At 46.8% G+C, this 11,695-nt stretch overlaps 2 protein-coding genes across 2 annotated transcripts; both read left to right on the top strand.

The window, feature by feature from the left end:
- The first annotated feature begins 719 nt into the window (after positions 1-719).
- Positions 720-2,121, top strand: MYF6 (myogenic factor 6). The gene is made up of 3 exons (XM_077807718.1): positions 720-1,238; positions 1,525-1,615; positions 2,003-2,121. The coding sequence occupies exons 1-3, from the start codon at positions 720-722 to the stop codon at positions 2,119-2,121; spliced, it is 729 nt and encodes a 242-aa protein (XP_077663844.1).
- A 7,438-nt stretch (positions 2,122-9,559) lies between these two features.
- MYF5 (myogenic factor 5) lies at positions 9,560-11,482 on the top strand. Its single transcript, XM_077807717.1, has 3 exons — positions 9,560-10,060; positions 10,919-10,994; positions 11,295-11,482. Exons 1-3 carry the CDS (start codon positions 9,560-9,562, stop codon positions 11,480-11,482), a joined length of 765 nt encoding a protein of 254 aa, XP_077663843.1.
- The last annotated feature ends 213 nt before the right edge of the window (positions 11,483-11,695 follow it).

Genomic DNA, 11,695 nt, shown 5'->3' with positions numbered 1-11,695 from the left:
AAGTACAATGCTTAACTTAGTAAGGGTGCCAAGAACATATAATGATCCGTGGAAGAGAGGTTACCTGGTCGTCCAAGCTGAGCTATGCCTTGACAGCCTTCCTGCAAGTGTACGTTGCAGAAGAGTGTGTACCACTTATAACCTTGGGCTGGCGCTACTGGTTTGGGTCACAGGAATGGCATGTTTCGAAGAGGGGGAAAAAATAGCATGGACTCTTCTGAAAATATTAACTTGTCTATTTGGAGAGTAACCGTTGCCTTTGAAACCTCGCTCTATACACCTATATTTAGCACCAGAGGAGGGAAGGAGAAGAGGTTTCCGTTTTAAGCTCCGCTGTTTGCCCTAAAATGCCCCCCACCCCCCCATCTGAACAGGGCAGATTCGCACAGAGAGGGGTGGCCGCTGCCCTTTGGAATTATTCCCCCAAATCCACCTTTGCTTTTCCACTTCATCCCGCGTTCACGAGCTGGTTTGCGATTTTTATCCCCCCCCCCCCCCCCGGAGATGTTCCCCAGGCGGAGCCCAGGAGACTGGTTGGGATCGGATTTGGAGGGTGATGCACCGCGACAGCTAAAAGTTGGATAGAGTTTCAGCAGCTACTATATATAAAGCAGGGGGACTTATGTCACTGCACTAATTAAATTCCATCTGGGTGGCTCCTCTGGGGTTTTTTGAGCCTATCACCCAACTCCAGCAGGCAGAGAGGCCAAGGGGAGAGCATGATGATGGACCTTTTTGAAACTAGCTCCTATTTCTTCTACTTGGACGGAGAACATGGAGCTCTACAGCAGCTGGAGATGGCAGAGGGGTCCCCTCTGTACCCAGGCAGCGATGGCACTTTGTCCCCCTGTCAGGACCAAATGCCCCCAGAGGCTGGGAGTGACAGCAGTGGAGAGGAGCATGTGCTGGCGCCCCCGGGCCTACAACCCCCTCATTGCCCCGGCCAGTGTTTGATCTGGGCTTGTAAGACCTGCAAGAGGAAATCGGCCCCCACCGACAGGAGGAAAGCAGCCACCCTGAGGGAGAGGAGGCGGCTGAAGAAGATCAATGAAGCCTTCGAGGCTCTGAAAAGGAGGACTGTGGCAAACCCCAACCAGCGGCTGCCCAAGGTGGAGATCCTGAGGAGTGCCATCAGCTACATAGAGAAGCTGCAGGATCTCCTGCACAGGCTGGATCAGCAGGAGAAAATGCAGGAGATTGGGGGAGACCCTTTTAGCTTCAGCCCCAAGCAGGGAAATGTAAGCACAGCGATTGTACTCAGTCCCCTCCTGCCCCCGAAAGTCAGCTGCGAAACCGCCTTCCGCTTTTTTTCTCCCCCTCTTCCCCTTCCTTAATGCAGGCTGTCAATCCAGAGCGCCGGGCAAGCTAACGAGTATTTAGCAGACTTCGCGAGGGAAGTATATAAGTCGTCGTTGAGAAGTCCAGCAGGCACCCAGGCTGCCCCGAGGAGCAGCGATCCTCTTTGCTAATACATGTTCTCTCTCTCTCTCTTTCTTTCCTCTGCGCTCTGCATGTTTACCTCAGATCCCAAGTTCAGATTTCCTGAGCACCTGCAGCTCCGACTGGCAAAATGTTTCTGATCATTCCAGAGTGCTAACAATCAACGCCAAAGAAGGTAAACTTCAGGATTCTCTTCACGTGTGGGCAATGTATTTATCCGTGTGTTTGTGTGTGTGTGAGAGAGAGAGAGATAAAGAGAAAGGGATCTATTCCGTTAGTGGAAAAAAACCTCTTACTGACAGTGCTAAGAAAAATGAACACTCTTACTGTATAGTACGCTGCTATATAGCTATTGTAATTTTGCTCACAGGTGTTGTTTCCTTTTCCTAATATTTGAATATCGGTCCTTGTTAGATCTTCTCTTTCTTAGGGCTATGTTCTTTTCTGTCATTTCCTGCGGTCTATCGATCCCTGTTTAACAAAACTAAACCAAACACTCTATTTATCTTTATTATTTATTGAAGTATTTATTATCATTATTTATTTATTATTTATTGACTAGGAGCCTCCATCGTTGAATCTTCAGCTTCTAGCAGCCTTCGTTGTCTTTCTTCGATAGTGGACAGTATTTCTTCAGAAGATCCCAAACTTCCCAGCGTGGAAGAAGTGGTAGAGAAGTAGATCTGCATTTGGCCTGGTAGTATTTTGAAAGCAGATAACAAGGAACTCACCCCACACCCTATAAATGAAATAATGAATTAATTTAATATTTTAGCAATCCCAGACAGGGGCCTTATTAAAGGCACTGGTAGGCAGATAAAATTGAATCTTCTTAAAAAGACATGTTCCTCAAATAATTGTACAATCTAGCTCTTCTTTCTTTCTTTCTTTCTTTCTTTCTTTCTTTCTTTCTTTCTTTCTTTCTATGTTGTATAGACCACTCCTTTTTTATTTAATGTATTTACTTGTTTTCTGGTGATCCACTTTGTATAATACTCAACAAAAAGTTCATTCCTATCTGAGTGAAGCTGTTGTTTGGATTTCCTGTTAGTATTATTTAAAGAGTTCTTAGGTTGTGTTTTTGTACATAATTTTAGTACTTTTTTATGTAAACCGGATCCATAGATATATATTTAAATTGTGGAATGTGATATTGTATATAAGAACGACCAGATTTCATGGGTATGTAAAATAAAGTTCTTTGTGTTACAAAGTTCCCAGCCCCCGCGACCCATTGTTACTTTAAATTGTGGGCCCGATCCTGCTCCCATTAGAATGACATTTTGCCATTGACTTCAGCGAGATCAGGACCCAGTTCGGTCAATCCAAATAAAAAGTGTTTAAATTAAGAGGTTGCAAATATTTCCATCCAGGGCAGCGTCTCTTTAACTGTCTAAACAGTTTCTCTTCTACTCAGAACAGCACAGAATGCCTTAATGCAGTTCCTCTTATTTTGCATTAGAAGCCTTCCACAGCTGAGATTTGTGACTGCTGCTGGGTGTAGGATTGTAGGCGGCCTACCTTCACCCAGGCCAGTGCCTCCCTTCGGTCTCCCTCGGTGGAAAACGCAGTGGATCTACAGTCGTTTCATTATATCGCTGGGGAAAGCGCTTCCACTCGGCTCCTGACTGACTCGGGGCGATATTTACCCCGCATGTTTGACCCGCTGAGCTGCACATGCTTGGAGGAGCCTGGAAGGGGGAAGCCTATTATACCAAGCAATGTCTGGGAGAGGGTCAGTCAGACTCCCGTGTTTAATTGACCAGCTCCCTATGTCTCCTGAATTCTTCTCTGAATTTTTTTTGGGGGCTGGAGGACTTGCACCCAACCCCTGTTTGCAGCAGAATTTATGGGCCTGGCTGGTTTCCTAATGGACAGCAAAGGGCTGTGACAGGAGCCAGCTCCCGTGGGGTCGAGGGGGCAGAGACTTCTTTCGAAGAAAGGTGACTCCTACCGCCTTCTCCTCCCCTGCAGGGGGAGCTTAGGGCCCCCAGGGGCGGAAAGAGTTAAGTGGCTGAAAGTGGGGCCGAGGAGGAAAAACAACACGTGAAGCCTTTCAGTCAGTGCTGTAGAAAAACAAACCCTAGAGTTGAGGGTGGAAAAGCAGGAGCTACTCCCAGTGAGGACTTTAGGGCTCCTAACAGATTTGTTTATAATCTCGGGAAGGGGCGACCACCAAGAAACTAAACCGCTGAGTTTCTCCCCCCAGCTCCCCACCACTTCATGGTAACTAACAAGAGGAAACGTCCCATTGCCGAGCAGTTAAAATGTCCCTTTCTCACCCCCGCTCCAACTTGAATCCTTTAGATTTAAAAATACAGGGTCACTCCCATGTCCCTTCTTAGCCGGCATGGGGGGAGGAATGGATGGCGAAAGACAAAGCTCTCACTCAGCTGCAGCCAGAAACTCTCCATTACAAAACTATTTGCTATTCCTCCCTTCCTATGCTGGCCTCGTCGCCGGCTATAACAGCTCGCCAGTGCCCACGTTATTTGGGTGAGTGGTGGTGGTTTTTATTTTTTTATTTTTTTTAAGTCTGCCACTTAAACAAGGGCATTTCCAGTGGTTGAATGCTGGGATCTGTGTGTCTCAAGCAATGGTAAATAATAGTATTTCCCCCCCACACCCCCGTCACGTCTGAAATAAACTGTCTGCTGTATAGAAATAACAGCGGGCAGGACCTTTGGAAATCTACACTTCCAAAGAATATGGTTTTCCACACAAAAATCGATTGCTTTTGGTAAGAGAGGGTGGCTGTTGTCCTGGCTCTCATGCAGAGCTTTAGCTCGATCAGAAATATACAAAGAAGCTTTTAACCCCCGCTAGAAGCTGTTAGTGTTCTTAATAATCTAGTTCAATGCCTAAGCATGTAAAAGGAGGGTCCCTATCTAGTACCACTCAAGCTAAACTCTCACTAGCTTTACTTTTCCTGAGTACAGAGGGTCGGATCTGGCCTTAAATTGTAACTCTCCTCAAAAGGAGAATTTCATGAGCATCTCATGCACACCTTGGGGGGGTGGCGGGGGGGGGAGGGAAGAGCTCTTTTTCTTCCTCTCGCTAACGGGTAGGTTTTATTCACATCCTAATATTGACGTCAAGAGACGATATAGTCCGGCTGTGTTTGGACCCCGAAATCCGTGTCGTTTCCAGCAACGGGGTAACATGAGAAATTGTTTGGAATAAGTTTGAGTAAAGAAGGTTTTTCATTAAATAAAGAAAATATTTCCCAAAGAGACTCCCTGTGACCTCAATGGCTGTCGCTGACATGCAAGGCTTCCCAATGAAAGTCCTCAGTGTGTTTGCAATTAAAATGTTTTTGTTTGATATTAATAACGGTAATCTTTACCTAAGTCTAAAGCCAAAGCAAACAGGGCCCTGGAAGCACAAAATCAAGAGGTAATAACTCGGTAAAGATAAGCAGTTTGTGATTTAATCTAGCCTCTTTCCAGAGGGGGTTGGGCTTAAAGTTATCAGGTTTAAACTAATGAAAGTGATTTTCTGCCTACATTTTATTAAATGTGGAGCAAAGCTCCTGGAACATGACTCCCCAGATGTCCCTTTTAAGGCCTGGCTCCTGCAGCTTCACCTGTATTGCATAACTCATAGCTTGTGTATTTATTTATATTGAGAGTAGTGGAGAGGGGCCCATTCATTTCATGATCCAACAGCTATTGTAATATACTATGGAATGAAACAGTGCGATCATTCACTTGACGCACTATAGACAGTCACTGCAGTTGAGGTTCCCCTGGGGACTAGAATACCCTGGTGGAACAGATGAAATGTGGGTACAATGGTGGTGGGGAAAGATAAAAGTAGATGAGACTGGTTTGAAATCCCCACTAACTACTGACGGACAAATGTAATGTTCTCTTCCTAAGTGAAAGGATGAAACGAAATGAAATATATTCAGATTAACAGAGAGTGGGCCCGCTTCTCTTTGGGGTAAAACTGTCACCAACTTCAGGGGCAGAGGAGCAGAGCCGCGATTGGCTCCGGAGTTGTTGATGAAATCCGAGAAGACCACGGCACACTGGTGCGATGCAGCTATATGCAAAGGGAAAAGTTTGAACGAACATTCATAAGGAGCACTTGGTAGGATCGTTATGTGGCTGTGGGGACCCAGGCTAGCATTTTGCCAGAGCTTTGCCCTTTTATGGCAAGTGTGGCTGTTTTCACCGGGAGGAGAGAGAGAGAGCTGGAGGTGTGTGAGAGGGCTTGAATCACTCAGCCATGTGCTCGCTTGGGTTTCCCCTTCTGTAGCAGCGGGGACTAGCAACTTTTCCCATTCTCAAGGCTGCTAAAAACCCTCGTGTCCCTTTGATCTCTCTTGGGAGTCCCAGAATGCAAGCAGAGGCCAATGTCTTCTTCAGCTGGCTTCTATACAAATCCTTCCCGCAGCTCTGGCAGGTACTAATGTGTTTACTTAGGTGCGCGCAGTTCCCAGAGCTTGATGGAACCAAAAGTTTAGCACGTTGTTGGAATCCCCTTAATACAGGTCCAACTGGGAAAGAGTTTTTGTTCCTAGTTAGTTCTGGAGGCGGATTGCTGAAGGGGACCTCGGCTGGCACGGTTATTACTGACAGGAGCTAAAACTTCCACCGGTTTAGCATTCCTAAAAGCAATTTGAACTAAAGGAATAACACGTCACAAAATGAATCTTGCACACCATTAGTGATATACACTGGAACAAATCCTTCTCCTGCAGTCTACGCTCAGGCAAAAGTTCCACCGACCCCAATTGGGATTTTGCCTGAATTTTCGAGAACAGCTAATTTCCTCTGTATTTTCTTGGCTGGGATTGTAATGTGTATTTTTAATAAAGGATGCCCCCAAAATAAAACCTCAATAAGTTTAGACTCAGCTGTTAAATATTTGTAGTCCTGACCCCTGAGTTTTCTCAGACAAACTCAATGGGAGTTTTGCTTAAAGTGAGGACTACAGTAACTGCCTCTTGGCTTCAGCTGTCGTTACAATTAATTATATATAAGATCTGGTGCTTTTAAAGTACAACATTAACACAGCCCCAACAAGGGAAATTGTGTTCTGCAATCAGTACCCCACACACATTGGCACACAATCTCTTCACTTCTCACGCCCCAGTAGTTAAACTTCGGGTCATATCTGTAAAGATGGTAGCAGTATGTGATAATATTTTCACACACTCATATTTACATTTCATTCCTACATGTTTTACGCACATGTTGTCAAATTGAACTATGTAACACTTCCCTTGTTTGGTTTGGTGTTTCATTGTTTTGTTCTGTTTTTCGAAGTAAAGTTAAGCCATTTCAGAAGAGGGGAGAAAGGTCATGAAATAAAATCTGATGTTCAGTAATTTTGCTCTTTAAAAAAAAAACCTATTCCTTCTTTTATAGTGGGAAAAAAATAATCGTAAACGAGTCAAAAATGTGTTATAATATTTAAATGTGCGATTCCTACTGGCTGAGGGACGCCTTTGAAATGCTGTGTTCTTTTCTTCTGTGAAGATTTCTTGCTATTTAAAAAAAAAAATCTCTCTCTATTCTTTTCTCTGTTTTAACAAGAGTTTAAAAGTTTTGTTGTCCCATTCTCGGCACTTCAATCCCCAGATCTGAGATTCAATCTCAAAACCCCACCACCCCTCCGACCCCCTCGCAGCAGCCTCATTAACCAACCTTGTAGTTTATGTTTTTTCCTGCTTCTTTTAGTTTTACTCGCCGGCTTTGCTGCACGTTTGCAAATTTGTTTTGAGATCGTTTTGCAAAAGGAAGCTGGCACCTCTAAGGGATACTAATTACAGATTTTCCTGAGTGACAGCATCTTTTTTCCAAAGATTCAGGAAGAAGAGAAACAACCTTCAGAATTCCCCTGAGACTCTTGGGAAGGGCCCATTTCCAAACAACCGCAAACAGTCTGAATAAGGCGCTACAGATTCGAATGCAAGGAGAGACACAGATAATATTGTGTAAGGCATGCCAGAGGGGGTTGGCATTGTTACTACAAGGTATCTTGTACACCCTTGGAGAGAAACCACCGAAAGCTGATCAGACCAGTGTAACTAGCACTTTAAAGACCAAGTTTATTTGTGCGCAAAGCATAAATCTGTAAGCAGGTCTATTTTAGCCAGCCTGAACATGCTACATTAAAATACCCGTGTGCTACACTCCAAGAAAGTCTTCAAGTTACGGCTGACCAGAACCGCCTTATCTGGCTGATGATTTCTTTCAGAACCATTGAGAACTGCAACGTTTCAATCGTGGTCAGCTGAATGTCAACCCGGACTTCAATGGAGAGAGCTGAAATTCAGAGCTTTCCTTTTCTGTAACTCTAGTCCTTTATCAGCCCTATGGCTTTAATACAGTATTCATTTCAAAGGGGGCTCGCTGCCCGTTTATGGCCCTAAATAAACTGGAACAGGACAGATGTAGCCTTTCCAACTGCTGAGATAATTATGTTCCAACTTTTTGAAAGGGTGTGGGCAGGGTTTTATTTATTCAACCTTCTATTTCTTCCTCTGATATATTTTAAAATCGATTTTCACCTTAAAGCAATAATAACATCCCCCCAAGGGAAGTGAACAGTTATCGATCAGTTGTCAGATGGATTCTCCTCTGGGTGGCTTGGAGCTTTGGGTACACGGTACAAAGAGAGACGTGGCTTTTCCGGCTACCTGCTCCAAACTGACGCCCAATCTCTCCTTTTCAAAAGTGTTCGCGGTTCACAGCCTGCATCAAGGCAGTAGTTTAATCACCTTGCTGACACAGAATCCCCTGCCAGGCTCCTTTACTTAAAGGGGGTTTGAATAAAATCACTAGACCAAGAAGTAAACTCACTGGCTATGTCAGCTGCTCCTTCAGCGCGGTTAGTCAAAAATACTTCTGCAGGGTACTAAGCATAACTGGCAGCGCATGGGAATTTCTGAGGGGTCGTTTGGAAACCGTTTTATTTAACCCAGATAACACATTTTCCTAACATATAAAAGCCAGCTGAATGTGGCCAAAGGGTTCCTGCGCTTTGGCAAATGCCTGTTAAATGGCTTCATTACCACTTTAATGGCCCTTTAACAGTTTCAATGATCTGCTACTAGGTCTCTGGAAGGCTTTTGTCACCGACTTGTGTAAAGTTACTCGGGGATTGTGGGGTTAGAAATTTTACACTTCCAGGAGGGGTTTGTTGCACTGACAGCTGGGACGCATCTGTAACGGTACAAGTTTGTCTGAAGGCAGAAAATTAGCAAACCCAAAGCACGGCTCTGCTAGTGCCTCCAGCACCAGCAGGCCACAGGGAAGAGAGCAAAGGGTGGAAGAGAGATTTTCTTAGGCAAACAAATACAATTGTCTTCTGTGAGTACCGTTTCTGGCATGATCAGGGAGCACTAAAACCTGAAATTTACCTGAAATGCCCCCCTTTCATTGTTAACTGACAATATTATTGTTACGCAGGAATGATTCTCTAGCTTTGTCTTTTTTTAAAAAAACCTATATAAATAATCGAACCAAAGGGCAAAACATCCCCCAGCAAAATGAAGAAAACGGATCACACCTATCCAAACAAAGTGAGCCCGTCTGGTTCGAACTGTAGCATTGATTGTGAGAAAAATCAAATGATTAAAAGCGTTCACCGTTTAATTCCCGTGAATATGACGAATAAGGTGAGACTGTATCCTATTTACTCCATGCTGTGTTGGAAGAGGCTTATATGCAGGAAATGTCACGTTTTAGGGTTTCTTTCCCTCCGTTCCTGCTCTTTATTTTTCACACCAAATTGCGAATCTCCTACTTTATTCTAACTTTTGAGTCACTACTTTGAAAAAGTCTATGCAAGTTAAAATGTAATAAACTCATCAGACAGTCAAAAGGAGCGGTGCACAGCAAGCTGTCTCCTGGGGATTGGAGGGGGTTTGCCCAGACAGCCCCAGTAGGGGTTGTGGAGGGATATGCTAATAAAGACTAGCCTCTCTGGACCAGCCTCCCATAACAACATGTGTATATAAAGAGCCCCGTGCCCCAGAGAAAGGACACTTTGTCTCGCATCCCTAATTACTTAGGAACTTGCCCAAGAAAACTGCAGTGTGACTTGCTGAGCCTGGCTCGCTGCAGTCCAGACCAAGCATTGCTCTGTATTAGGGGCTGTAAAGATGGAGGTGATGGACAGTTGCCAGTTTTCTCCATCCGAGTTCTTCTATGACAGCTCCTGCATCTCTTCCCCTGAAGGCGAGTTCGGGGAGGATTTTGAACGGGGACTGGCTGCGTTTGGAGCCCACAAAACAGACGGCCCATGGTCTGACGAAGAGGAGCATGTCAGAGCCCCCACAGGGCATCATCAAGCCGGGCACTGCCTCATGTGGGCTTGCAAAGCCTGCAAGAGGAAGTCCACTACTATGGACCGGAGGAAGGCAGCGACCATGCGCGAGAGGAGGCGACTGAAGAAAGTGAACCAGGCTTTTGACACGCTGAAAAGGTGCACCACGGCCAACCCCAACCAAAGGCTCCCCAAAGTGGAGATCCTCAGAAACGCCATCCGGTACATCGAAAGCCTGCAGGAGCTCTTGAGAGAGCAGGTCGAAAACTACTACAGCTTGCCAGGACAGAGCTGCTCTGAACCCACCAGCCCAACTTCCAGCTACTCGGACGGGATGGTAAGAGGCGGACGTTTCGCTCACTCTTTAGGTTGTGAAGGTGCCGACACAGGCAGGTTACTCCGTGACTGCTTTGTGGTCTAAAGGCAGAAGAGTGAAAAGGGGATGCCTTTATTAAGATCCCACGGAAACACTAGGTGCGCTTAGGAAACGGTCCCTTTCCAGGATGTAATTCACACGGTGTTCTGCACGCAGACAGCCTTGCGGTGCTGTGGGGTGGGGGACTTCATATGTGCAAAGGGGGCAGCTTTGTTGCCCTGCAGGGGATGAAGCTAACTAGAAACCAAGCTCCTGGCTAGGGATCACAGCGTTCAGCATTCAACGCTCGTCAATTCTCCTTCGTGGTTTGTAGCCGAGCTGTCACCAAACACCGCAGGGAAGGCGGAGAACTGAGACTAGGGAGCGAAGCCTTTGCTTCCCCCCCCCCTCCCGACCCCCAGTAACTTTACAGTCTTCATGACAAAACTAGAGGGCAAGAGGGGAACCCACCCAGCTGAAGCCTGGCCCAGAGGAGCTGTGGATGCGTTTTTTCCCGAGCGCGTTTGCTCCACCGGTGCCAGGTTGTAATGTGCTCTCGCTCTGGGAAAGTGTCCTCTTCCTGACTCGCTGCGCCTTCCTCCGGCTACCAAGCCATCCTGCATGGCTAACGCGGCGCCCATTGCGGGCGGGCTCGCCTTTTGCCACGCTGCCCCTCAGCCACAGAGCCGCTGGGACCTGAGCTCAAGTAAGCCGAGGTGCCGGGGAAGCGCGAAGGCGCGGTGGGGTTTTAGGGTCCCCCCCCCCCAGGCTCAGGGCGTTGGAAGTCAGCGGGCAAAGTCGCCCCCCGGGTTCCGTGCGCTCATTTCTTGTCTCTTGCAGGCTGAATGCACCAGCCCGGCCTGGCCCCGGCGGAGCGGCAGTTTTGACGCTGTCTATTGCCCGGACCTTCACACCGGTAAGACTGAGCACGCTTCCCGGGCCAGCTTAGTAGCGCAGCTGCGCCCTGGGTAAGGTGGCCTCGATGTAGCTCGAGAGGCAACATCTGCCATGAGTTTTCACACTCCCGAGCTCTGTGCCAGCCAGGGATATTTACAAGGGATGGTGTGTGTTGCGTGTCGGCGCCCGGACTCCCCAGGGCTGGGTGGGGCTATGTACCTGGGTTGGAAATTAAATCCTAGCTCATTAGTGAGTTAATCCACGTTTCTTGATGCAGGTAAGTATTTACCGATTACTTTCGCCTTACTCTGTTCCCCAGACAAAAGCACTACCCTGTCCAGCTTGGACTGTTTATCCAGCATCGTGGATCGTATCTCCTCCCCCTCCGATCAAGCGGCGTTGCCGCTTGGGGACACCGCCTCCCTCCCTGCAAACGCCAGCCTCGAGTCCCAGCCGGGCACCCCTAGGACCCCTCCTCATTCCAGGCTCATCTATCACGTATTATGAGCGCTGAGACTTGAAACCAACTCCCTCCACTGCTTTTACGTGGGGAGAAAGGCACTCACCCCAGGAACAGCCGCGCCTCTCGGCGAACGAGCTATGCACGTGGAATCCAGGCGGTTCAACCTGTGGATATAAAGGAGAAGCTTTTTAAACTGTACATTTGTGAATAATGTTGCCACGAGACGTATTTAACTAAAGCATTCTTGACACATTTTA

The sequence above is a fragment of the Eretmochelys imbricata genome, chromosome 1, assembly GCF_965152235.1.
Source record: "Eretmochelys imbricata isolate rEreImb1 chromosome 1, rEreImb1.hap1, whole genome shotgun sequence".
In the NCBI taxonomy this organism is placed as follows: Eukaryota; Metazoa; Chordata; order Testudines; family Cheloniidae; genus Eretmochelys; species Eretmochelys imbricata.
Note: the sequence above shows the minus strand (reverse complement) of the source record. Positions and strands in the feature narration are given on the sequence as shown.

Coding starts and splice junctions, on each gene's coding strand:
- MYF6 (XM_077807718.1), top strand. CDS start 720: ATGATGATGGACCTTTTTGAAACTAGCTCCTATTTCTTCTACTTGGAC. Junction 1,239..1,524: donor TCAGCCCCAAGCAGGGAAAT/GTAAGCACAGCG, acceptor TGTTTACCTCAG/ATCCCAAGTTCAGATTTCCT. Junction 1,616..2,002: donor AACAATCAACGCCAAAGAAG/GTAAACTTCAGG, acceptor TTTATTGACTAG/GAGCCTCCATCGTTGAATCT.
- MYF5 (XM_077807717.1), top strand. CDS start 9,560: ATGGAGGTGATGGACAGTTGCCAGTTTTCTCCATCCGAGTTCTTCTAT. Junction 10,061..10,918: donor CCAGCTACTCGGACGGGATG/GTAAGAGGCGGA, acceptor TGTCTCTTGCAG/GCTGAATGCACCAGCCCGGC. Junction 10,995..11,294: donor TTGCCCGGACCTTCACACCG/GTAAGACTGAGC, acceptor TCTGTTCCCCAG/ACAAAAGCACTACCCTGTCC.